Source organism: Scyliorhinus torazame, chromosome 17 (genome assembly GCF_047496885.1).
Source record: "Scyliorhinus torazame isolate Kashiwa2021f chromosome 17, sScyTor2.1, whole genome shotgun sequence".
In the NCBI taxonomy this organism is placed as follows: Eukaryota; Metazoa; Chordata; class Chondrichthyes; order Carcharhiniformes; family Scyliorhinidae; genus Scyliorhinus; species Scyliorhinus torazame.
In genome coordinates this window covers 83,133,375-83,159,264 of record NC_092723.1, presented here as the reverse complement: position 1 = coordinate 83,159,264, position 25,890 = coordinate 83,133,375, and the positions used below count along the sequence as shown (strand labels likewise).

Here is a 25,890-nt window from a genome sequence, read left to right as displayed (position 1 = left end):
AATTCTTATACTCAATGCCTCGGCCAATGAAGGCAAGCATGCCGTGTGCCTTCTTGACTACCTTCTCCACCTGTGTTGCCCCTTTCAGTGACCTGTGGACCTGTACATCTAGATCTCTCTGACTTTCAATACTCTTGAGGGTTCTACCATTCACTGTATATTCCCTACCTGCATTAGACCTTCCAAAATGCATTACCTCACATTTGGCCGGATTAAACTCCACCTGCCATCTCTCCATCCAAGTCTCCAAACAATCTAAATCCTGCTGTATCCTCTGACAGTCCTCATCGCTATCTGCAATTCCACCAACCTTTGTGTCGTCTGCAAACTTACTGATCAGACCAGTTATATTTTCCTCCAAATCATTTATATATACCACGAACAGCAAAGGTCCCAGCACTGATCCCTGTAGAACACCACTAGTCACAGCCCTCCAATTAGAAAAGCATCCTTCCATTGCTACTCTCTGCCTTCTATGACCTAGCCAGTTCTGTATCCACCTTGCCAGCTCACCCCTGATCCCATGTGTCTTCACCTTTTGTACCAGTCTACCATGAGGGACCTTGTCAAAGGCCTTACTGAAGTCCATATAGACAACATCCACTGCCCTACCTGCATCAATCATCTCTGTGACCTCTTCAAAAAATTCTATCAAGTTAGTGAGACACGACCTCCCCTTCACAAAACCTTGCTGCCTCTCACTAATACGTCCATTTGCTTCCAAATGGGAGTAGATCCTGTCTCGAAGAATTCTCTCCAGTAATTTCCCTACCACTGATGTAATGCTCACCGGCCTGTAGTTCCCTGGATTATCCTTGCTACCTTTCTTAACCAAAGGAACAATACTGGCTATTTTCCAGTCCTCCGGGACATCACCTGAAGACAGTGAGGATTCAAAGATTTCTGTCAAGGCCTCAGCAATTCCCTCTCTAGCCTCCTTCAGTATTCTGGGGTAGATTCCATCAGGCCCTGGGGATTTAGTGACCGTAATATTTTTCAAGACGCCCAGCACCTCGTCTTTTTGGATCTCAGTGTGATCCAGGCTATCTACACACCGTTCTCCAGACTCAACATCCACTAATTCCTTCTCTTTGGTGAATACTGATGCAAAGTATTCATTTAGTACCTCGGCCATTTCCTCAGACTCCACAAATGATTCCCTTGCCTATCCTTCAGTGGGCCAACCCTTTCCCTGGCTACCCTCTTGCTTTTTCTGTAAGACTGTACTTCACACGGACAGTGCCCCAAAGCCGGGATCGAACCTGGGACCTCGGCGCTGTGACGCAGCAGGGCTAACCCACTGCGCCACCGTGCTGTCATAGAAAGGAATATATAACTGTTGCAATGCATTCATTCTTTCCTTAAACAGCAGCCATTGACGCTCCGCCATCAAGCCTTTTAGTGCCGTTTTCAATACATCTTAGCCAACTCACACCTCAAACCTTCGTAGTTTCTTGAACTATGTTCAATATTGAGACAGACAGATTTTTAATCAGTGAAGGAATCAAGGGTTCTCGGGATTAGATGGGAAAGTGGAGTTGAGGATTGTCATATCAGATCAGTCATTGGCTCATCAAATGGCAGGGCAAACACGGTGGACTGAATGGCCTGCTTCTGCTCCATTGCAAAAAATATACTTTATTCCTAAAATATCTGAAAGAACATTACAAACATTTCAAAATGGCCATCATACAAAGTGCAATAATATTCAGGTTCTCTACATACAAATGTTGCATTCTTGAGATGCTTCAATGCAGTCAAAGAAACATTACAAACATTTCAAAGTCATTACAAATGGTGCAATGGTATTTAAATCAACCACATAGATCAAGTTGCACTCTGAGGTGCTTCAATACAATTGTGATACATGTAATATTCACCATATAATGTAAGTCATATAGCCGGAGGGGGTTTCCCTCCTCTCCATGCACTATAGATGGCTGAAAGATCTCAGTCAATGACACTGCCCATTGCTCCTCTGCGATGGCTGACCCAAGCTTTAGTGCAACCCTCAGCACTTAGTCCTGGGCTTTGCAATGTGCCCATCGCAACACTTGGTTGGGGACTCTTTGCGCTGGAAGACCAACATATTTCAGGCAGAACAAAGAGTGTCTTTCACCAAGTTGATGATACTCCAGCAGCAATTGATGTTGTCTTGGTGTGCGTCCCTAGGAGCAGCCCGCAGAGCACAGAGTCCTGTGTTATAGAGCTGCTCGGGATGAATCACGACAAATACCATTGCATCTCTCTCCAGACCTTCTTTGCAAAGACAAATTCCACAAGGATGTGGACAATGATCTCTTCCCCCCAGGCACCTCGAGGGTAGTGTGGAAATAGGGTGAGATTCCGGGCATGTAGGAAGGATCTGATGGGAAGGGCCTTTCTCACCACCAGTCAAGCTAGGTCTTGGTGATGAGGCGTTCTGCCAAATGACCTTGACAGTCTGCTCAGGGAACCATCCGACAGGATCCACCATCTCTTTTACCTGAAGGGCCTCTAGGGCGTTACGCGCAGACCATTGCCTGATTGACTTGTGGTCAATGGTGATTCTCTCCATAATGTTTCCACGAAGGACAGATGGTAAGACACGTTCCTACTATTTGGAGCGCTCCGCGGCAGGGTGGCCAGGTCCATCCTTCGTAACACCGGGGACAGGTAGAACCTCAGCATGTAGTGACACTTGGTGTGTGCGTACCGAGGGTCTATGCATAGCTTGATGCAGCCACACACAAAATGGTGATCAGGATTGTGGTGATGTTGGACATGTTTTTTTCCTCTTTATCTCGAGGTTTGTACATGGCGTCCCTTCGAATGCAGTCCATTTGTGACCCCCAGATGAAGCAGGAAAGGAGTGTGGAATGGGCCAGACCTACACCATGTACAGCAACAAAGAGAATGCCTGATGACTAGGTTCTTACCTGCAATGGGCAATTGGGCAGCACGGTAGCACAAGTGATTAGTACTGTGGCTTCACAGCGCCAGGGTCCCAGGTTCAATTCCTGCCTCGGGTCACTGTCTGTGCGGAGTCTGCACGTACTCCCCGTGTCTGCATGGGTTTTTTCCGGGTGCTCCGGTTTCCTCCCACAGTCCAAAGACGTGCAGGTTAGGTGGATTGGCCATGATAAATTGCCTTTAGTGACGAAAAAAGACTAGGAGGGGTTATTGGGTTATGCGGATAGGGTGTAAGTGAGGGTTTAAGTCGGTCAGTGCAGACTCGTTGGGCCGAATGGCCTCCTTCTGCACTGTATGTTCTATGTTCTAATGGAGAGGGAGCGTCGCTCATACATACCCAGTTTTTGGTTCATTACAGCTACTCGCTTCTTCCAGTTTTCAACACAAGCCCTGGTCCCTCCAAACCATATCCTCAGGACCTTCAAGCCATCTGACCTGACGGTGAAGGGGACAAGGGGACAAGTTATCAAAGAACTTGGCCTCTTTGTTGCCACGATTTACCTTGGCTCCCGAGCCCAGTTCGAACTTTGTTGATCAGTCTGTGCACTGACCCGGATCCGAGCGGAAGACAGCGATGTCTTCCACGTACAGGGAGGCTTTGACATGAGTGCATCCACTGCCTGGGATCGTCACTCCTCTTGTGCCCAAATCCTTCTTGATGGACTCAGCAAAATGTTCTATGTAACACACAAACAGGACGGGAGAGAGAGATCAGCCCTACCTGACTCAAGCTTTATTTGGAAAGCTTTCCTATTCCCACCCGTTGATTGAAACTGTACGACTGATGTTTGTATAGAGCAGTTGGATCCAATTGCGGATTCCCTCCCCAAACCCCATTTTGGAGAGCACATCCATCATGTAGGTGTGCGATATTCTGTCAAAAGCCTTCTCCTGGTCAAGGCTGATGAGGCAAGTGTCCACCCTCCTGTCCTGCACGTAGGCGATCGTATCCCTGAGTAGCGCGAGGCTATCAGAGATCTTCCTGCCGGGTACAGCACAGGTCTGGTCAGGGTGGATCTCCGACTCCAGAGCAGACTTGACCCGATTGGCGATGACCGTGGCTAGAATTTTATAATCCACATTCAACAGTGAAATGGGTCGCCAATTTCGAATTTCTTCCCTTTCCCCCTTCTGCTTGTAGATGAGGGTGATGATGCCTTTCCTCATGGATTCTGACATGCTGCCTTCCAGAAGCATACTCTCGTACACTTCCAGCAGGCCTGGGCCGATCCAGTCCCACAGAGCCGAATACAACTCAACCGGTAAGCCGTCGCTTCCGGGAGGTTTTCTCCTTTCGAAGGACTCAAGGGCCTGAGTCAACCCATCCAGAGTTAGCGGTTTGTCCAGGCTTTCCCGCTCGCTGTCGTCTCAGACCTCCATGATAGATGACAGGAAAGACTGGGAAACCGTGCTGTCTGTTGACCATACAATCCGGCATAAAAGGATTGGCTGATCCTCAGGATGTCAGACTGCGATAACTTTACAGAGCCATCTTCTTCCTTCAGGCTGCTGATCACAGAGGTCTCTCTGTGCACCTTTTGGAAGAAGAAGCGTGAGCACTTTTCATCCTGCTCCACGGAGCGGACTCTGGACCGGAAGATAACCTTGGGGGCCTCTGAGGTATAGAGCGAGGCTTGCTGGCTCTTCACCTCCTGGAGATCCACCTTGACATCAACCCCCAAAGACTGCAGGCGGAGCAGATTCTGTTTCTGGGGTCAGGATATTCCCCAACTCCCTCTCGTCTTCTGAACACCTTTAAGGATGAAAAATCTCTTTGACGTTCTTCTTTGTTGCCTCCAACCAGCGTGTTATAGTCTCAAAGAGGGTTCCACGATTCTCCAACCTTTGTAATCGCTCTCGAGTGCCTCAAAGTTCTCTGGGGTCATCATTGAGCTTCCATGTTCCCCAAACTTCTGGTCCAACTGTAGGTGACAGCCGGCCAGTAGGAGGCAGTAGTCAGAGAAGAACACTGGCTTGGCGTTGGTGGATTTGACCATGAAACCTCATCACACAAACAGGAAGTCTATCCTGGAGCAGGGAGACCCGCCTGGCCGTGACCGTGTGTATCTACGCTGCACTCCATCTACAGTGTCGCTGAAGGTGCCGTTGTAGCCACCTGCATTGGCCACTTACCAACTTAAAATGGAGATCCGCAAAGAATGCAGGGAAATTCAGTCAAGCCAGGAAAAACTAGCGGGTGCAAGGTTTCCTGTGTATTAGAACTTGCAGAAACCCAGACAGCACTGAAACCAGCAGCCATCTACATATTAATGAGCGATCCCCGGGAACAATTGAAACATTTAAGATAAACAAGGCCAAGCCAGACTCCTCGGCGCCAGCAGGAGCCAAGACAAAGGAAGGCCAACGGACACTTAGGGACCGCCCAGCGATCAGGGAACAGCTCCAGTATTGGAGAAATCGATCCAAGTGATCAGAACTTAGTCCAATCACTTGGAACCAGGTACGGGGTCCGCCCAAAGGGGCGGGAAGCCCCTGGGGACTATAAAATAGAGTCCCCAAGTTCAATTCGTTCTTCTTGGCAGGGTCTCTCAGCAGCTTGAAACAACCCTTAACAGTGACCTGCCTAGTAGCTGCACCAACCAAGTAAGTCTCCAGTCAACGCTCGCTACGAGATAGGCGCTCCTAGCTACCAGTCCATACCAGCTTTTGAATCCTGCAGACTCAGAATCGAACGAAAGGCCATTTGTTCCCCTGACTTGGTGGGCCAGTTCCGAAGCTAAGTATAGGTCTTTTAGTGTTAGTGATAGTCTAGTAAGTAGAGTTTTATGCATGAGTAGTGATTGCCTGTGTATAATAAATGTGTTTTGATTTGAATCTTACTAATTGGTGTATTGAGTTATTGATCAGCACTTGAACTTGAACCTCGTGGTGGTATCATAAAGATACCTGGCGACTCTAGAGCAAAGGTTATAGAAACAGAGCAAATTAAGTAAAGACACAACGAGCAACGAATTAAGAGCCAACCAAAGTTAGCAACACCGTGCAGCTTGTTTACTGTTTCCGTCGGGAGTCGGGGTGAGGCAGTCTGCTGTCGGGGATGTCAATCATTCAGCCGCATCAATGGTATTATAGTTTCCTTTGTTTAGATTTAGGACCCTAGTTTCAGATTGCATTTCTTTTCTTCCCATCCTAATGAAGAATTCTATCATGTTATGGTCACTGTTCCCTAAAGGACCTCGCAGGTTTATAATAATAATCATAATCTTTATTGTCACAAGTTGGCTTACATTAACACTGCAATGAAGTTACTGTGAAAAGCCCCACGTCGCCACACTCCAGTGCCTGTTTGAGTACACTGAGGGAGAATTCAGAATGTCCAAATTACCTAACAGTACGTCTTTCGGGGCTTGTGGGAGGAAACTGGAGCACCCGGAGGAAACCCACGCAGACACGGGGAGAATGTGCTGACTCCGCACAGGCATTAACCCAAGAACAAAGAACAAAGAAATGTACAGCACAGGAACAGGCCCTTCGGCCCTCCAAGCCCGTGCTGACCATGCTGCCCGAATAAACTACAATCTTCTACACTTCCTGGGTCCGTATCCTTCTATTCCCACCCTATTCATATATTTGTCAAGATGCCCCTTAAATGTCCCTATCGTCCCTGCTTCCACTACCTCCTCCGGTAGCGAGTTCCAGGCACCCACTACCCTCTGCGTAAAAAACTTGCCTCGTACATCTACTCTAAACCTTGCCCCTCTCACCTTAAACCTATGTCCCCTAGTAATTGACCCCTCTACCCTGGGGAAAAGCCTATGACTATCCACTCTGTCTATGCCCCTCATAATTTTATATACCTCTATCAGGTCTCCCCTCAACCTCCTTCGTTCCAGTGAGAACAAACCGAGTTTATTCAACCGCTCCTCATAGCTAATGCCCTCCATACCAGGCAACATTCTGGTAAATCTCTTCTGCACCCTTCCTCCACATCCTTCTGGTAGTGTGGTGACCAGAATTGAACACTATACTCCAAGTGTGGCCTAACTAAGGTTCTATACAGCTGCAACATGACTTGCCAGTTCTTATACTCAGTGCCCCGGCCAATGAAGGCAAGCATGCCGTATGCCTTCTTGACTACCTTCTCAACCTGTGTTGCCCCTTTCAATGACCTGTGGACCTGTACTCCTAGATCTCTTTGACTTTCAATACTCTTGAGGGTTCTACCATTCACTGTATATTCCCTACCTGCATTAGACCTTCCAAAATGCATTACCTCACATTTGTCCGGATTAAACTCCATCTGCCATTTCTCCGCCCAAGTCTCCAAACAATCTAAATCCTGCTGTATCCTCCAACAGTCCTCATCGCTATCCGCAATTCCACCAACCTTTGTGTCGTCTGCAAACTTACTAATCAGACCAGTTACATTTTCCTCCAAATCATTTATATATACTACAAAGAGCAAAGGTCCCAGCACTGATCCCTGTGGAACACCACTGGTCACAGCCCTCCAATTAGAAAAGCATCCCTCCATTGCTACTCTCTGCCTTCTATGGCCTAGCCAGTTCTGTATCCACCTTGCCAGCTCACCCCTGATCCCGTGTGACTTCACCTTTTGTACTAGTCTACCATGAGGGATCTTGTCAAAGGCCTTACTGAAGTCCATATAGACAACATCTACTGCCCTACCTGCATCAATCATCTTAGTGACCTCCTCGAAAAACTCTCTCAAGTTAGTGAGACACGACCTCCCCTTCACAAAACCGTGCTGCCTCTCACTAATACGTCCATTTGCTTCCAAATGGGAGTAGATCCTGTCTCGAAGAATTCTCTCCAGTAATTTCCCTACCACTGAAGTAAGGCTCACCGGCCTGTAGTTCCCGGGATTATCTTTGCTACCCTTCTTAAACAGAGGAACAACATTGGCTATTCTCCAGTCCTCCGGGACATCCCCTGAAGACAGCGAGGATCCAAAGATTTCTGTCAAGGCCTCAGCAATTTCCTCTCCAGCCTCCTTCAGTATTCTGGGGTAGATCCCATCAGGCCCTGGGGACTTATCTACCTTAATATTTTTTAAGTCACCCAACACCTCGTCTTTTTGGATCACAATGTGACCCAGGCTATCTACACCCCCTTCTCCAGACTCAACATCTACCAATTCCTTCTCTTTGGTGAATACTGATGCAAAGTATTAATTTAGTACCTCGCCCATTTCCTCTGGCTCCACACATAGATTCCCTTGCCTATCCTTCAGTGGGCCAACCCTTTCCCTGGCTACCCTCTTGCTTTTTATGTACGTGTAAAAAGCCTTGGGATTTTCCTTAACCCTATTTGCCAATGACTTTTCGTGACCCCTTCTAGCCCTCCTGACTCCTTGCTTAAGTTCCTTCCTACTTTCCTTATATTCCACGCAGGCTTCGTCTGTTCCCAGCCTTTTAGCCCTGACAAATGCCTCCTTTTTCTTTTTGACGAGGCCTACAATATCACTCGTCATCCAAGGTTCCCGAAAATTGCCGTATTTATCTTTCTTCCTCACAGGAACATGCCGGTCCTGTATTCCTTTCAACTGCCACTTGAAAGCCTCCCACATGTCAGATGTTGATTTGCCCTCAAACATCCGCCCCCAATCTATGTTCTTCAGTTCCCGCCTAATATTGTTATAATTAGCCTTCCCCCAATTTAGCACATTCATCCTCGGACCACTCTTATCCTTGTCCACCAGTACTTTAAAACTTACTGAATTGTGGTCACTGTTACCAAAATGCTCCCCTACTGAAACATCTACCACCTGGCCGGGCTCATTCCCCAATACCAGGTCCAGTACCCTAGTTGGACTGTCTACATATTGTTTTAAGAAGCCCTCCTGGATGCTCCTTACAAACTCCGCCCCGTCTAAGCCCCTGGCACTAAGTGAGTCCCAGTCAATATTGGGGAAGTTGAAGTCTCCCATCACCACAACCCTGTTGTTTTTACTCTTTTCCAAAATCTGTCTACCTATCTGCTCCTCTATCTCCCGCTGGCTGTTGGGAGGCCTGTAGTATACCCCCAACATTGTGACTGCACCCTTCTTATTCCTGATCTCTACCCATATAGCCTCACTGCCCTCTGAGGTGTCGTCTCGCAGTACAGCTGTGATATTCTCCCGAACAAGTAGCGCAACTCCACCTCCCCTTTTACATCCCCCTCTATCCCGCCTGAAACATCTAAATCCTGGAACGTTTAGCTGCCAATCCTGCCCTTCCCTCAACCAGGTCTCTGTAATGGCCACAACATCATAGTTCCAAGTACTAATCCAAGCTCTAAGTTGGGAATTGAATCTGGGATCCTGGCGCTCTGAAGCAACAGTGCTAACCACTGTGCTACCGTGCCCCCCCAGGTGTATACGGTGCTGAGTAAAACAAACATTTTGTTGCTGTTGCCCTTCACAACGACCTACATTTGCGAGGTTGGATTTGCTGTTTTGATAAAAATGAAGACGGTGCAAAGAGCTGGCTGAAGTATGCACCTAATATGTGCATTGCTCTCTCCTCCTTTGAACCTGAATCAAGTGAGACTGTGAAGACCAAGCAGTCTCCCTTTTACATTAAAGGTAAGTGAACGTGGTGAGTGTCGCGAAGGTCGGCCAGCATAGGTCGTGAAGATCAGCTGGTTGTCAAAAGTGGGTCCCGGGAAAACAATTTGAAAAATACTGCCCTAGTTCGTTCCTCAGCATACTGGTCAAAAAACAGTGCAGCAATCCATTTGCCACAGTATTGTTACTGATTTGATTTGCCCAACCTGTATGTTGATTAAAATCACTCATTATTAGTATAGCACCCTTGTTACATACATCCTGAAATTCCTGTTCATTCCCTGCCTTACCACTATTGTTTGGAGGTCTAGAGACAACTCCCACTAATGTTCTCCACCCATGCTGCTTACAGCTCCACACAGACTGATTCTACATTTAGATTTTCTGAGCCAATATCCTTTCTCACTATGGCACTGAGTTCACCCTAAATAACAACACCACTCCACCTCCTTTTCCTTTTTATCTGTCCTTCCTAACTATCAAATACCTGTGGATATTCAGGTCCTAGCCTTGGTCACCTTGAAGCCATGTCTCCATAATTGCAATCATACTGTACCCGTGTGCACCAGTTTGTGCTGTTAATTCATCCATCTTATTGCAACTGCTCCGTGCATTCAGGTACAGTTCCTTTAGACGAGTCTAACATTTGTATCCAATTGGTTTTTGGTACTATAGCCCTATTTTGCTTTCTACTTTTCTGTCTTTCATTTCTATCTTGGTTTCCTTCTCTTATGTCTCCCCTCTCAGATTCCCATCCCCTTCCCTCTCTCCCCCACAGCACTCGCAAATACCCCAGTGAGGATATTGGTCCCGGTCCTGCTGGGATGCAGCCTGTCCAGCTTGCACAGATCCCAACTTCCCCAGAATCGCACCCACTACCTCAGGATTCCAAATCTCTCCCTCCGAGACCATCTCTCCCAGCCAGGCATTCATCCCATCCATTCTCCTATTCCAGCTCTCACTAGCACGTGGCACAGGGAGTAAACCTTTGAGGTCCTGTTTTTAAAATTATTTCCTAGCTCCCTATATTTGGCTTTCAGGACCTCATCCCTTATCTACGCCGTTGGTACCAATATGAACCACAACCTCTGGCTGCTTCCCCGCCAGAATGTCCTGCAGCTGCTCAATGATATCCTTGACCTTGGGACCAGGGAGGCAACACACCAACGTGGTGTCACATTTGTTGCCCCAGAAACATCTGTCTGCTTCCCTTACAATAGAACCACCCTCCCACCCACCTCCATCACTGTTGCTTTCCCACTCTTTCTTCCTCTTTCTCTCTCCCTCCCTCCCCCCCCACCCCCACCCCTCCATTCCATGCAGCTGAGCCACTCGTGATGTCTGGGACTAGGCTCTTGCTGTATTCCCCTGAGAAATCCAAAATGGAAAATCTGTCAGAGAGTGAGGTGGACCCAAGGGACTCCTGCTCTTGTTCTGTCTGGTTCTCACCGGTTCCTTTTCTGCCTGTGCACTCTTTCTTCCCGATATGACCACCTCACTGTATGTGCTATCCATGAAGATCTCATCCTTGTGAATGCTCCACAGTGACTCTCGTTGCAGCTCCATCTCCGAATCATGGATTTTCAGTAACTGCAGCTGGAGACACTTCCTGCCCTGGACAAAGGAAACATCTCTGACTTCCAACATCGCACAAGAGGAGCATTCCACATGGTCGAGCTGACCTGCCATGACTCACCCTTAAATTACTCCCTTACTTTTATTTCCACCAGTTGAGGGTATATTTAGGAGAGTAGAAACCAGGGGCGAGATTCTCTCATCATTACGACGGCGTGAATGGGCCAGCAAGGCACTGGAGCGGTTCGCGCCGTTCCAGCTGCCGATCCCGGCACAAACTGTGTGCCGCGGGATCCGCGCATGTGCAGTGGCGCTGGCGCCAACGCGCGCATGCGCAGTGGCCTCCTTCAACGCGCCGGCCCCGACGCAACATGGCGCAGGACTACAGGGGCTGACGCGTAGCAGCGAGGGAGGCCGGCCAACCGATCGGTGGGCCCAAATCGAGGGCCAGGCCACATCGGAGGCCACCTCCGGGCTCGGACCCCCCTTCCCCCCTCACAGGCCGCCACCCGACCCTTCAACGCCGAGGTCCTGCCGGCTGAGAGCAGGTTAGAACGGCGCCGGCAGGACTCATTTTTTTTTCACGGCCATTCTGCCCATCCGGGCCGGAGAATCGATGGGCCGGTCGCGTAGAATGGCCCGCGACCGGCGCCGTGCCACCACACCGGCGCCAGTGCCTCCGATTCTCCGCTGCCGGTGTCGGGGCGGCATGACCCGGTCGTGAGGATTCTCCGGCCCGGCCCAGGGCTGGGAGAATCCCGCCACAGGTGCTACTCACCAAGGCTGCCACTCCTCTTTCTGAGGAAAGTGAGAAAAGGAGAGGATCACAGAACCCTCTCAGTCACCAAACTCCAACTGCCACCAAACGCCAACTGCCACCAAACTCCAACTGCCACCAAACTCCAACTGCCACCAAACTCCAACGGCCACCAAACTCCAACTGCCACCAAACTCCAACTGCCACCAAACGCCAACTGCCACCAAACGCCAACTGCCACCAAACGCCAACTGCCACCAAACGCCAACTGCCACCAAACGCCAACTGCCACCAAACGCCAACTGCCACCAAACGCCAACTGCCACCAAACTCCAACTGCCACCAAACTCCAACTGCCACCAAACTCCTACTGCCACCAAACTCCTACTGCCACCAAACTCCTACTGCCACCAAACTCCAACTGCCACCAAATGCCAACTGCCACCACACTCCAACTGCCACCAAACTCCAACTGCCACCAAACTCAAACTGCCACACTCTATTGCAGTGTTCTTCAAACTCGGGGGCGTGGCCCGTGGGTGGGTCGCAGGCGGGTGTCGGGAGGGTCGCGGAAGTTTTACAAGTTTGGTTTTTTAAAATTCATTTTATTCATTTATTTTATTCATTTAATTTTTTTACAAGTTCGGAGGGGGGTTTCTATTTAATAAAATTTACGGGAAAGAATGCAGAACTTTGGACAGGTGGAGACTCCATACTTTCCGACACCGGAAGGCTTCACCTTCATAGAATTTCATAGAATTTCATAGAATTTACAGTGCAGAAGGAGGCCATTCGGCCCATCGAGTCTGCACCGGCTCTTGGAAAGAGCACCCTACCCAATCCCACACCACCCTATCCCCATAACCCAGTAACCCCACTCAACCAACGCTAAGGGCAAATTTGGACACTAAAGGCAATTTTGCATGGCCAATCCACCTAATCTGCACATCTTTGGACTGTGGGAGGAAACTGGAGCACCCGGAGGAAACCCACGCACACACGGGGAGAACGTGCAGACTCCGCACAGACAGTGACCCAGCCGGGAATCGAACCTGGGACCCTGGAGCTGTGAAGCAATTGCGCTAACCGCTATGCTACCGTGCTGCCCAAACTCCAACTGCCACCAAACTCCAACTGCCACCAAACTCCAACTGCCACCAAACGCCAACTGCCACCAAACGCCAACTGCCACCAAACGCCAACTGCCACCAAACGCCAACTGACAGGTTCCATTGGAGGAGTGAGTACGAGGGCCAAAGGGACCCAAAACCATTTCCTCCATTTTTATCAGCAGCAAACAAGGTAAGAGAAAATGGTGGGTCATTCAGCTCGGCCGGCGTGGGTCGCGAATGTCGGGCGGGTTGGGTCCCGAAGGTCGGTCGGGTTGGGTCCCGAAGGTTGGCCGCTTGGTAAAAATGGGTCACCGGAAAAAAAGTTTGAAGAACACTGCTCTATTGCTTCCAAGCAGCATTCCAGTGCCGACAAAGCTGCACTTTAAGAATGCTTACTTTCATACTCAGCCGAATCTAGTCTATGGAAACCTGTATAAGCCAATTATTTAATTAATTTATTGCAGCACCAGCAATACCTGTATCAGCGTTGCTTTAAAACTAAAGCACCATTAAGCTAAAAACTAAAACTCACCTTCTTCCAACCCAAAGAGCAACTTTTAGTGAATTGCTAAATTAAAGAATGACTAGATTTCAGACAGAAAGTAACCCTTAATTTAACCCTTAAATTCCCTGTCACGAAACTCCAACTTTCACCTTGTAAGGTAGGGCTGGATTCTCCGCCCCGCCGTGCCACATTTCTGCCCCGACCCGCCGGTGGGATTCTCCGTTACGCCGGCTGGTCAATGGGGTTTCCAATTGTGAGGCAGCCCCACGCCGTCGGGAAAACCCCAGGCACCGGGAAAACGGAGATTCCCGCCGGCGGAGAATCCCGCCCCAGAACTCCCTGGATGACAAAAGAGATTAAGGTGAAGCAGGACAAGTGCGTCTTTTTTTAAAATTAAAAAATAAATAAATTTAGCGTACCCAATTCATTTTTTCCAATTAAGGGGCAATATTAGCGTGGCCAATCCACCTACCCTGCACATCTTTTGGGTTGTTGGGGCGAAACCCACACAAACACGGTGAGAATGTGCAAAGTCCACACAGACAGTGACCCAGAGCCGGGATCGAACCTGGGACTTCGGTGCCGTGAAGCAGCAGGGCTAACCCACTGCACCACCGGAAAAGATGTCAGGTGGACAACACAAGTGAGAACCAGGTTGAATGTAGAAGGTTCAGAGGAGAAGTGAAAAAGCAAATCAGAGAAGCAAAGACAGCAGGAAAAGAGACTGGCAATTAACAAAAAGGGGATTCAAAAGTCTCCTATCAATATATAAATAATAAGAGTCATACAAGGAGGACTGGGGCCGGTTAGGGGCCAAAATATATGCATAGAGACAAAGAGTTTAGCTGAGATATTAAATGCATAGTTTGAATCTGTCTTTACCAAGGTGAGTGACATTTTCCAGGTCATTGTGAAAGAGGAGGTCATTCAGATACTACAAGGGTTTAAAATTGATAAGAAGGAGAAATTGGATTTGGACTGGATTTGTTTTATTGTCACGTGTATCAAAGTACAGTGAAAAGCAGCGGGAGATGTAGACAGTCAATGGATGGGAGGCGGGTTTGTGTGATGGACTGGGCTGTGTTCATGACTCTCTGAAGTTTCTTGCGGTCTTGGGCCGAGCAGTTGCCATACCAGGCTGTGATGCAGCCAGATAGGTTGCTTATAATATCATAATAATATAACAATTTTTATTGGCACAAGTAGGCTTACATTAACATTACAATGAAGTTCCTGTGAAAAGCCCCTCGTCACCACATTATGGCCTCTGTTCGGGTGCACAGGGGGAGAATTCAGAATGTCCAAATTATGGTGCATCTGTAAAAATTGGTAAGAGTGAATGTGGACAAGCCAAATTTCCTTAGTTTTCTGAGGAAGTAGAAGTGCTGTTGTGCTTTCTTGGTGGTAGCGTCAACGTAGGTGGCCCAGGACAGATTGTTGGTGATATGCACACCTAGGAATTTGAAACTGTCAACCATCTCCACCTCAGCACCATAGATGTAGATAGAGGTGTGTACGATACTTTGCTTCCGGAAGCCAATGACCAGTGCTTTAGTTTTGCTGATATTGAGGAAGATTGTTGTTGTTACACCACTCTACTAGGATCTCTATCTCCCTCCTGTACTCTGACTCATTGGATAGCCTGTTTTGAATAGCCTATCTTTACTCGGATAGCCTATCTGTACTTAAAAGTTGATAAAGTATCAGGACTGGGCGAGATGCATTCAAGGATATTGAGGGAAGTGAGAATGGAAATTGCAGAGGCACTGGCCATATTTTTCTGTCTTCTTTAGACTCAGGGGTGGTGCTAGAGGATTGGAGAATGGCTAACCTTACCCCCTTGTTGAAAATAGTGTGTAAAGATAAGCCCAGAAAATTCTCACGGTGGGCAGAGAAACCACCTTCCACTCCTCATGAGCAGTAACCTCTAGTGGCCTCCATTTCCTCATCAAAATATTATCTTTCAGATAAACACAAACAGGAACTTTCCCTGCTTCTTTTTTAAAGTCAGTAATTATTTCCTGTGAGTGATTATATTGGAGGGGTTTCAGAGGCGATTCACCATGATGTTAATAATAATAATAATAATAAACTTTATTAGTGTCACAAGTAGGCTACAATAACACCGCAATGGAGTTACTGTGAAAATCACTTAATCGCCACATTCTGTTCGGCTACACAGAGGGAGAATTCAGAATGCCCAATTCACCCAACAGCTTGTAGTTCAGGACTTATGGGAGGAAACTGGAGCACCCGGAGGAAACCCACGCAGACACGGGGAGAACATGCAGACTCCGCACAGGCAATGACCCAAGCCGGTAATCGAACCTGGCACTGTGAAGCAACTGTGTTAACCACTGTGCTACCGTGCTGCCTGGGATGGAACATTTAAGTTAGAAGTGAGATTGGATAGGCTGAAGCAAGAAGATTGAGGGGCGACTGATTGGGGTGTACAAGATTATGAGGGGCATGGACAGGTGGATAGGGCACAGCTATTCCCCTTAGTTGTAGGGTCAGTTACGAGGGGACACAAGTTCAAAGTGAGGGGTGGGAGATTTAGGGGGGTATTGAGAAAAAACCTTTTTTACCCAGAGAGTGGTGATGGTCTGGAATGCACTGCCTGGGAGGGTGGTAGAGGTGGGATGCCTCACATCCTTTAAAAAGTACCTGGATCAGCACTTGGCCGCCATAACATTCAAGGCTATGGGTCCAGCGCTGGAAAATGGGATTAGGTGGGCAGGTCAGGTGTTTTTCATGCATTGGTGCAGGAACGATGGGCTGAAGGGCCTCTTCTGTGCTGCATTATTCTATGATTATATGTGTCACACCATCTGTCAAAGAGGGTTTCTTTCTCTCTGGCAAATTCAACATAGATCTGTCCCTCTGCTTTCTTTAGTTTCTAAACTGCTGTCAATATGATTCAGGAACAAGTTGGTAAACTCTCATTGTAGCCGTTTTACTGTCTTCATACTGCACATTTTGCTCTGTGGACAAGGCTGAATGAGCTCCCTGAGCTTTACCAGTCAGCACACATTGCAATCTGAGGCCAAACTTCCCTTGGTCACTTCAAATTCGTTTCCACTTTTTCTTCCTCAAAAGGGGGCACCAGTCCCCATTAATGTGCCAGCTAACATCAAAACTGGATGTGTGAGTAACTGGACCACCGACACCCAATCTACCCTCTCTCATTCACACTGCTTCATCCACCTTGAGTTTCTTATTTTCAAGCTCCTTTTTCTTTTCTTTCTTTTCCCTGCAGTGCAGAAGGAGACCATTTGGCCCATCAAGTCTGCGCAGACCCTCTGAAAGAGCACCCCACCCAGGCCCATTCCCCAGTTCCCCTACCTAACCTTTTGGACACATAGGGGCAATTTAGCATGGCCAATCCATCCCACCTGCACATCTTTGAAACTCTTGTTTCTGTCTCCCCGATTCCTTCCCTTGCTCTAACCTCAATTTTTCCAACTCCAATTTCGTCAATACTATTTCTTTCTCTGTCAAGTCCCTTTTCTCATTAAACTGCAACTTAATTTCCTTCTCTGCCAAGACAACCTTCTTCAACTCCAGTTGTACCTGAAGGTGTTCAAGACGACCACCTCCCAGTCTCAGAACATTTGCTGGCAAAACTTTTAGCTCAACCAATGCTTGCTCTAAAACAGATTTTATCTCCTTTATATAAAGGTCAGCAACGCAAACAAGCTGCATTTTCGTGCTCTGATTACATTGCTCCGACATTGGATTAGTAATAAACTCCGACCAGTAACTATTAATTCAAGGATACGTTCACAAACAACACGCATCAAATTAATCACGATCAAGCACCACCAGATCATCATTAATCTTAATCAAGCGAGATCCCAGGCGAGCCCCCAATTCTGTTACGTACCAAACCTTTGCCTGCAGGCAGACACAGACAATTCTGATGTCATTATCATCCGTAGCCATAATAAAAGCAAAATTGAATGTACCCACGCTGTTTTAAAAGACCGTGGAAAACATACCCGAGCACTTCCATGCAGCATCATCTGCCGCTTTTGTGCAGTGTCGGCACGCAGAGAATGCAAAAAGGAAGTCAATTAATTGAGAACAGTTTTGCTCGTCAAGAAAGTTGAGAAACAAAAAGTCAGTTCAGGAACCGAGGAAGATTGGGGAGGTTAAGGAGACAAAACTCTGGTAAAGTGAACAAAAAAAAACCCCAGAGAAAGCGTGCAAATCGACAAATCAAAAACTCGGATGCATCGAGCCAACCTCCACGGGTGGTTGGATTCGGGCACACATGACAAAACAACAACAAAGCAAAAAGAATCCAAAAAATATCCTCTGCCTCAATAGGGACACAGTTCTCCAACTGAAAATAAACATGAACGAATGGATGTAAACACGCAGGTCGAGAGGAGAGACACACCAATAGTGGCCAGTGGCAAATACACCAGGCAGCACACATGCTGCTTTTTATAAACTTGTACCTCTTCCTCCTTATCTCTCCTGCCCCTACGCTCGAGGCAGCTTTATAATAACCACATTTTTGATTTCCGATCATGTGTTCATCACACCCAACACCAGCGAGAACATGCAGCCTGTCCATGAGACAATTTAGCACAATCCAGTAATTTGACCCAGGGATTCCCAAATCTAATTTCACCAATCTTCCATCCAAACTGCTCAAATCCTTCAAAACATCTGGCACGGTAGCACAGTGATTAGCACTGTTACTTCACAGCTTCAGGGTCCCAGGTTTGATTCCCGGCTTGGGTCACTATCTGTGCGGAGTCTGCACGTTCTCCCTGTGTCCGCGTGGGTTTCCTCCGGGTGCTCCGGTTTCCTCCCACAAGTCCCGAAAGGCGTGCTGTTAGGTAATTTGGACATTTTGAATTCTCCCTCTGCGTGCCTGAACAGGCGCGGAGCATGGCGACTGGGGGATTTTCACAGTAACTTTATTGCAGTGTTAACTTTGGAACTTTTTGTTCCAAACCTTCATCAGTATCCAGCTGATCCACTTCACAAAATACATCTTCTAGAGCGACAATGGCAAGGCCACATCTTGTTTCCTCTTTGGTAGGAATGCAGCCTGTGCCAACGTATCTACTTCAGACTTGAAAGTTATTCATACCCCAACAATTTACACTTCTGACCTCTTGGCTTCTAACCTTTAGGTAAGCAACCTCTGCTGCCAGATTGTCCTCCAGAAAACCAGTTGATGAGGGATACACCCATCTATATTTAGTTAGAGTTACAAATTGCAAGCATGCAGCTTCTAAACCAAACGCCACAGTTTTAATCTAGAGGAGTCAATTGAATCTCCAGTGAATCTCCACCAGCTGCAGACTGTTTTTTTTTCTAATTAAGGGGCAATTTAGGTTCCTCACCCCCTCTGGGGATCTCCCGTAATCTGGCACATCATAATTGAAGGTTCTTTTGTTTTTCTGCCTCCGTAGATAGTTCAGGCAGTGCCCTATTGGGCCCTCCTCCACCAACACCCCGACTTCCTCCCTCCCACCACCCTCCTTTCCCCTCTCTCCCCACCACCCCCTTCCTTTCTCTTCTGTTGGTACAGAGGCAAGGGGATCTGGTCTCTCCAGCGCAGAGTTTAGTGCTTGTACCATTTGTTTTTTTGTAGAAACTTGTTGTGAACTGTTTTAATAATCAGAGTATCAATCCCCCTCTCCCCGTACATTGCTACTGAGGGGAGGGTACCCTGTTTCTCCAACACAAAATGAGTGTTTGTACCATTTGGCCTTGTATATATTTTTTACTGTTTTAATAAAAAGATATGGCCAAGCCTCCTAACCTGCACATCTTTGGGTTGTGGGGGTGAAACAGACATGGGGAGTATGTCCAAACTCCACATGGACAGTGACCCGGGGCCGGGATCGAATCCTGGTCCTCAGTGCCGTAAGCTGCAATACTAACCACTGTGCCACCATGCCGCCCCATTGCAAACTGTTAAACATAAAACTTTGGAGCAGCAAGGGAGATTTGGGATGGACAGTAGATTGCAAAGATAGAGGACTCAAGGTGTATTTTTTGAGGAGAGAGTGGGCTATTTGAGGGCAGCACGGTGGCACAGTGATTATCACTGCTGCCTCACAGAGCCAGGGACCCGGGTTCAATTCTTTTTTTTAAAAATTTAGAGTACCCAATTAATCTTTTCCAATTAAGGGAAAATTTAGCGTGGCCAATCAACCTACGCTGCACATCTTTGGGTTGTGGGGGCGAAACCCACGCAAACACGGGGAGAATGTGCAAACTCCACACAGACAGTGATCCAGAGCCGGGATCGAACCTGGGACCTCGGTGCCGTGAGAACTGCAGTGCGAACCACTGCGCCACCGTGCTGCCCGACCGGGTTTAATTTTGATGTTGGGTGACTAAATGGAGTTTACACATTCTCCCCATGTCTGCGTGGGTTTCCTCCGGGTGCTCCAGTTTACTTCCACAATCCAAAGATATGCAGGTTAGTTTGATTGACCATGTTAAATTACCCCTCAGTGTCCAAAGGTTAGGTGGAGTTAGGGGGATAGGTTGGGGGTGTGGGCTTAGATAGGGTGCTCTTTCAGAAGGTCAGTGCAGATTCGATGGTCTGAATGACCTCCTTCTGCACTGCAGGGATTCTTTGATTCTAGGCACAGTTATTTGAGGAGAGAGTGGGTTATTTGAGTAAGTTGGTGGGTTATTTGAGAAGCAGGAAGGTCATTTGGGAAGAAAGCAGGGGTGGGATATAGGAACTTATGTTCTACTTGAGGGGAGAGTGGACTATTTGAAGAGGGGGGTCGGGTATTTGAGGCCAAGGTGGAATATTTGAGGAGATAATGTGTTATTTGAGAAGGTGGGATATTTGAGGAGTGGGTGAGATATTTGAGGAGTGGGTGGGAAATATGAGGAGTGGGTGGGAAATATGAGGGGGTAGGAAATATGAGGAGGGGGTGGGAAATAAATAATAATAATCTTTATTGTCACTTACATTACACTGCAATGAAGTTATTGTGAAAAGCCCCTAGTCACCACACTCCGCTGCCTGTTCGGGTACATGGAAAGAGAATTCAGAATGTCCAAATTACCTAACAGCATGTCTTTCGGGACTTGTGGGAGGAAACCGGAGCACCCGGAGGAAACCCATGCAGACACAGGGAGAACATGCAGACTCCGCACAGACAGTGACCCAAGCTGGGAATCAAACCTGGAACCCAGGTGCTGTGAAGCAACAGTGCTACCGTGCCGTCTAAAGAACATAGAAAATGGAATATAATCCACTTTGGTAGGAAAAACAAAAACGCAGAGTATTTTTTTTAAAGAGAGAGAAAACTTGGAAAGTGTTGATGTCGAAAAAAAACTCTGTCTCTGCAAACAAGCATGTTGGTGCAGCAAGTAATTAGGAAGTCAAATGGTATGCTGGTCTTTTTTGCAATATGAGGAGGGCGTGGGAAATATGAGGAGGGGTGGGTTTTTGGAGGAGAGATAGTGCCAACAAATTTGATGGGGAAAGTAGTTGAGGAAAGAGATACGTAAACACTGTCAACTAACAGCTGCCTGACACAAGCCTGCACTCCTTCCCTGCATCAGGGCCTGAGAGCTGAAATATCTGAACTTAGGCCGAGGATTTCCCAACACAGGATCGGAACTCTGTTCCAGAGCTTCACTTTGTAACTAATCCGTGCTGAACTTCTCCTGAGTGTTCTTGACGGAATAATGCAGGTGAAGGTTCGGTGCGGTGCTGAATAGATGCAACACGGTCAAAAGTGCTTCCTTTTGGATGAGAGGTTAAACTGAGACCCTGTCTGCACCCTCAGGTAAATTATCCCACAGTATTATTGGATGAAGAGCAAGGGAATTCTGCCTTGTGTCCTTGGTCAACTGTATCATTCAGTCAAGATTTGCCAAATATTATCTTCTTATCATTACACTGCTGTTTGTGGAATCTTGCTGTGCACAGGTTGGCTGCTGCTTTTCCCACATTCCAACAGTGACCACACTTCAAAAATGATTTTGAAGAATTTTGCATATTATGAGGTCACAAAGTTCTTTTTCTCAAATGTCCACTCAAGAAACATAAATTATACACTTTGAACAGAGTAAATGAGATGGACACATACCTCTCGTATTCAGTGAGTGGAGCCCAAGTGTTACAATCCGGAAAACAAAATAGTGGGATTGCCTTGAGTAAATTTTCCTCTTCCTCCTTTTGGGAACGCATCAGATTCTCCCTCTGGAACAAACAGAACGCTTCAGAGATCAGATCCAGGCCAATGCACACCCTCTCCAGTTACCCCTGCATCAACCACCAGCACGCACCCCACACATCATCCCAGAAACAGGGACATTTTGTTTTCTAAAATAAATTTAAGAGTATCCAATTTTTTTTTCCAATTACGGGGCAATCGAATGTGGCCAATCCACTTATCCTGCACATCTTTGGGTTGTGGGGGTGAGACCCACGCAGACACGGGGAGAATGTGCAAACTCCACACGGACAGTGACCCAGGGCCGGGATCGAACCTGGGACCTTGGCGCCGTGAGGCAGCAGTGCTAACATCTGCGCCACTGTGCCACCCTAAACAGGGACATTTTCAATAGACACTCACCCCCTCCTCTCCCAGACATGCACCCCTCCTCTCCCGTACACTCACCCCCTCCTCTCCCACACACTCACTCACCCCCCTTCCCCTGTACATTCACCCCCATTCTCCCCTGACAATCACCCCCCTTCCCCCTGATCACTCATCCCCCCTTCCCTCCGTACACTCACCGCCCTTCCTCCCATACTTACCCTTCCTTCCCTCCCGTACACTCCGCCCCTTTCCCCCCCTGTACACTCACCCCCCTTCCCTCCCCTACACTCCTCCCCTTTCCCCCCCGTACACTGACCCCCATTCCCCCCCTGTACACTGACCCCCGTCCCCCCCGTACACTGATCCCCGTTTCCCCCTGTACATTGACCCCCGTTCCCCCCGTACACTCACCCCCATTCCCCCCCGTACACTCAACCCCTTTCCTCCCCCTGTACACTGACCCGTTTCCCCCCCATACATTGACCCCCGTTCCCCCCCTGTACACTCACCCCCTTTCCTCCCCCTATACACTCCCCCCCGTTCCCCCCTGTATATTGACCCCCGTTCCCCCCCGTACACTCACCCCCGTTCCCCCCTGTACACTCACCCCCTTTCCTCCCCCTGTACACTGACCCCTGCTCCCCCCTGTACACTGACCCCCATTCACCTCCTGTACACTGACCCCCATTCCCCCCCATACACTCACCCCCTTTCCTCCCCCTGTACACTGACCCCTGTTCCCCCTGTACACTGACCCCCGTTCCCCCCTGTACACTGACCCCAATTCTCCCCCCTGTACACTCCCCCCCGTCCCCCCCTGTACACTGACCCCAATTCTCCCCCCTGTACACTCACCCCCTTTCCCCCTGTACACTCCCCCCCATTACACTGACCCCCTTCCCCCCCCCCCGTACACTCACCCCCGTTCTCCCCCTGTACACTCACCCCCGTTCCCTCCCCTGTGCACTGACACCCGTTCCCCCCCCTGTACACTCACCCCCGTTCCCTCCCCTGTGCACTGACACCCGTTCCCCCCCCTGTACACTCACCCCCGTCTGCCCCCCTGTACACTGACACCCGTTCCCACTCCTGTACACTCTCCCCTGGCCTGGTAACGCGGTGCCTGGTATCGGACACACATCCCTGGAAGGCGTGCCTGGACTACACTGAAACAGGGATTATCTGAAACACTGATAAGCCCAGTAAGACTGGCACTGTAAAAACGGTGAGTTCTACCACCCCATCTGGGACTAAATTAATAAATTGAGATTCAGAACCATGAGGAAGTTCTCTGTTGACCTTGACTAATTTGGAGTATTGCGTGCAATTCTGGTCGCCGCAATGTAGGAAGGATGTGGAAGCATTGGAAAGGGTGCAGAGGAGATTTACCAGAATGTTATGTTGCCTGGTATGGAGGGAAGATCTTATGAGGAAAGGCTGAGGGACTTGAGGCTGTTTTCATTAGAGAGAAAAAGGTTAAGAGGTGACTTAATTGAGGCATACAAGATGATCAGAGGATTGGATAGGGTGGACAGTGAGAGCCTTTTTCCTCGGATGGTGATGTCTAGCACGAGGGGACATAGCTTTAAATTGAGGGGAGATAGATATAGGACAGATGTCAGAGGTAGGTTCTTTACTCAGAGAGTAGTGAGGGCGTGGAATGCCCTGCCTGCAACAGTAGTGGACTCACCAACACTAAGGGCATTCAAATGGTCATTGGATAGACTTATGGACGATAAAGGAATAGTGTAGATGAGCTTTAGAATGATTTCACAGGTCGGCGCATCATCGAGGGCCGAAGGGCCTGTACTGCGCTGTAATGTTCTATGTTCTAATAACATCAAATTTTCTCCCACATAGATGCAGGAATATCGACAGGTTCTTTCACAATAAAGCTCTGAGACTTGTATTCACTCACCTTCGGAAATTGATATGCTATTTGTGGCTCATACGCTGCACCGGACTTCTTCAGAGAGACGACGACAAGATATTCAAAGAAGGACTGTGCTGAATAGCGGCTCGCCTCTTGTTCTGGCTTCTTTTCTTCAACTGAAATGCTTCTTTCGATGCCTGCTTTAGAAACACAGAATACACAGCTTCTGACTTTCAGTCTTAAACTCCTCCTGGTGGATCTCAGCATCCTGTTTACATTGTCAGTAATCCCTAACCCTGCTCCACGTCGGAGGGTCAGCGATCTCCTCCCCTGCCCTTTTTCAAAGTCAGTCATCTCTAACCCTGCTCCATTTCCGAGACCCAGTGATCTTCTTTCCTGCTCCATCACTGAGGATGAGTAATCCCCTGTCCCTGCTCTGTCTCAGGGTCACTGATCTCTGCCCGGCTGTCTCACAGTCACTGGTCTCTGCCCGGCCGTCTCACGGTCACTGATCTCTGCCCGGCTGTCTCACAATCATTGATCTCTTGCTGCAATGTTCCTCTGATATGTAAAGACGGTTTGGGGTTTCCCCACACTAACACGGAAATGCATAATCCTGCCTCTTGATTTGTAGACAGGCTGTGGCTCGCATAAATTACTGCTGAATACTGTCATCCAGGCCATTGGGAAATGGAGATATTCTGGGTAACACTCTGGGATATAGGACAGGATAAGACAAGAAGGGAAAGATTGAGAAAACTGTGAGATTGATGTTGGCACCCAGACCAAAAGCAGCCAGTCTATCAACACTCCGGCTGCCTTTTAATGGAGTTGACAAACATGTTTATTTAGTAAGAAGTTTTACAACACCAGGTTAAAGTCCAGCAGGTTTGTTTCGATGTCACTAGCTTTTCCCGGAGCGCTGCTCCTTCCTCAGGTGAATGAAGGAAGGTACATTCACCTGAGGAAGGGGCAGTGCTCCGAAAGCTAGTGACATCGAAACAAATCTGTTGGACTTTAACCTGGTGTTGTAAAACGTCTTACTGTGCTCACCCCAGTCCAACGCCGGCATCTCCACATCATGTTTATTTAGGTTCTATGACTGCACTCTCAGTGCAGTCATTGTCCAAAGGGTTATTGTCCTTGAAAACGAAACTCTACTGCTCACATTTTCATCACACAAAGCTTGTTCATCCATCATTCCCTTACTTGCTGACCTTCATTTGCTCCAGATGCCACAATGTAAGCAAGAATGAAAATGATAAATACGAGGCAAAGTTCTCCAGGACCTCCTGCTGCCGCCCGCCTCCTCCATCACTGCAACCTCCAGGGCCCCACATCCGTCAAAGAGGGCCATATTCCTCCAATTCGGAATTCATGCGTGGCCACCAACATTCATTGCTCCAGAATTGCAAGCTGTGCCATCAGCGGCCTGGCCTGATGTCTCAAATCCCCTCCCTAAGCAGTCCCGAGGCAACGTCACAGGAAAGCAAATAAGTGATTGGTTGCTGAGTATCTCTCTTTTTCTCTGCTCTCTTTCTCCCTCTAAACTAGGAGCTGAGAAAGTTTACAAATTCAACCCTGGCAGAAGAATAGTAAGTGAAGTCATAGTGTGTGAGCACAGAGCAGGGTGAGACATTAATTGAAATTAATAGTTTAAACATGGCACTAACTGGATATTTTTTTCTTAAATTTAGAGTACCCAATTCTTTTTTTCCAATTAAGGGACAATTTAGCGTGACCAATTCACCTATCCTGCACATCTTTTTGGGTTGTGGGGGTGAGACCCACGCAGACATGGGGAGAATGTACAATCTCCACACGGACAGCGGCCCGGGTCTTCGGCGGCGGGAGGCAGCAGTGCTTACCACTGCGCCACTGTGCTGCCCCCGCTAACAAGATTCCATTTGAGGGAGTAAAGATTTATTTTTCTTTGCATAATGGATACAAAGGAGGAGGAGGATGAGAGGCGACTTAATAGAGGTTTATAAGATGATGAGGGGGATAGAGAGAGTGGACGTTAAGAGACTATTTCCAC

General features: G+C 48.1%; 1 protein-coding gene across 4 annotated transcripts in view; it reads right to left on the bottom strand.

The window, feature by feature from the left end:
* LOC140393981 (DENN domain-containing protein 2D-like) overlaps positions 1 to 25,890 on the bottom strand; it is a 229,233-nt gene that overhangs the window by 99,845 nt on the left and 103,498 nt on the right. For 3 of the 4 annotated variants that reach the window (XM_072480697.1, XM_072480698.1, XM_072480696.1), the window contains exons 3-4: positions 23,898 to 24,052; positions 21,524 to 21,636 (exon numbers count right to left, since the gene is read on the bottom strand). In XM_072480697.1, coding sequence (XP_072336798.1) covers positions 21,524 to 21,636; positions 23,898 to 24,052 — 268 coding nt within the window. The remainder of the gene's footprint in view (positions 1 to 21,523; positions 21,637 to 23,897; positions 24,053 to 25,890) is intronic. The other variant, XM_072480699.1, reaches the window with a different exon arrangement.